General features: G+C 59.3%; 1 protein-coding gene across 1 annotated transcript in view; it reads left to right on the top strand.

Annotated features, from left to right (window-relative positions):
- The window catches only part of CEP131 (centrosomal protein 131), a 12060-nt gene extending 11921 nt beyond the window's left edge, over positions 1-139 (top strand). Inside the window, 2 exon segments of the mRNA XM_031064665.1 lie at positions 1-4; positions 6-139. The exon segment at positions 1-4 is cut by the window's left edge and continues 104 nt beyond it. Coding sequence (XP_030920525.1) covers positions 1-4; positions 6-116 — 115 coding nt within the window. The 3' untranslated portion in view covers positions 117-139.
- Positions 140-452: the final 313 nt, after the last annotated feature.

Here is a 452-nt window from a genome sequence, read left to right as displayed (position 1 = left end):
CAGGGAGGGCTCAGGCCCTGCCCTCCCTCCTCCCCTCTTCTCCACAGCCTGGTCCCATTGCTCTGGCCGTGCTGGGACACTTGGTGGCCTTTAGATGCTTGGGAGTTTTGTTCTGATAATAAATCTCTGATGGTTTCTACAGCTGTTTCTATATTTGTGCAAGTCAGTGCCCGGGCACAAGTGGCTCTTCCACGAGGTCTCTGTCCACTCCCACCTTCCCAACCCCATTCCTGCATCCCTCCCTTTGCTCTGAGGGTGCCCAGCACCCCAATCTGTGCCTTGGGTCCCGTTCTAAACTGAAATGTCCAGTAGGATGCAGGGAGGCAGAGCCAGGGCAGGATGTGATCCCACAGCCTCTGCCACCTGCAGATTGCTCCACACCCCCCGACAGGGCCGGGAAGTGCCTGGGCTGGGCCGGTGGCGTCTGTTTCCTCTCGGCTGGGGTGTGCAGC

This window comes from Geospiza fortis, unplaced genomic scaffold (genome assembly GCF_000277835.1).
Source record: "Geospiza fortis unplaced genomic scaffold, GeoFor_1.0 scaffold546, whole genome shotgun sequence".
NCBI classification, from domain to species: Eukaryota; Metazoa; Chordata; class Aves; order Passeriformes; family Thraupidae; genus Geospiza; species Geospiza fortis.
This window is presented reverse-complemented; position numbering and strand designations above follow the sequence as displayed.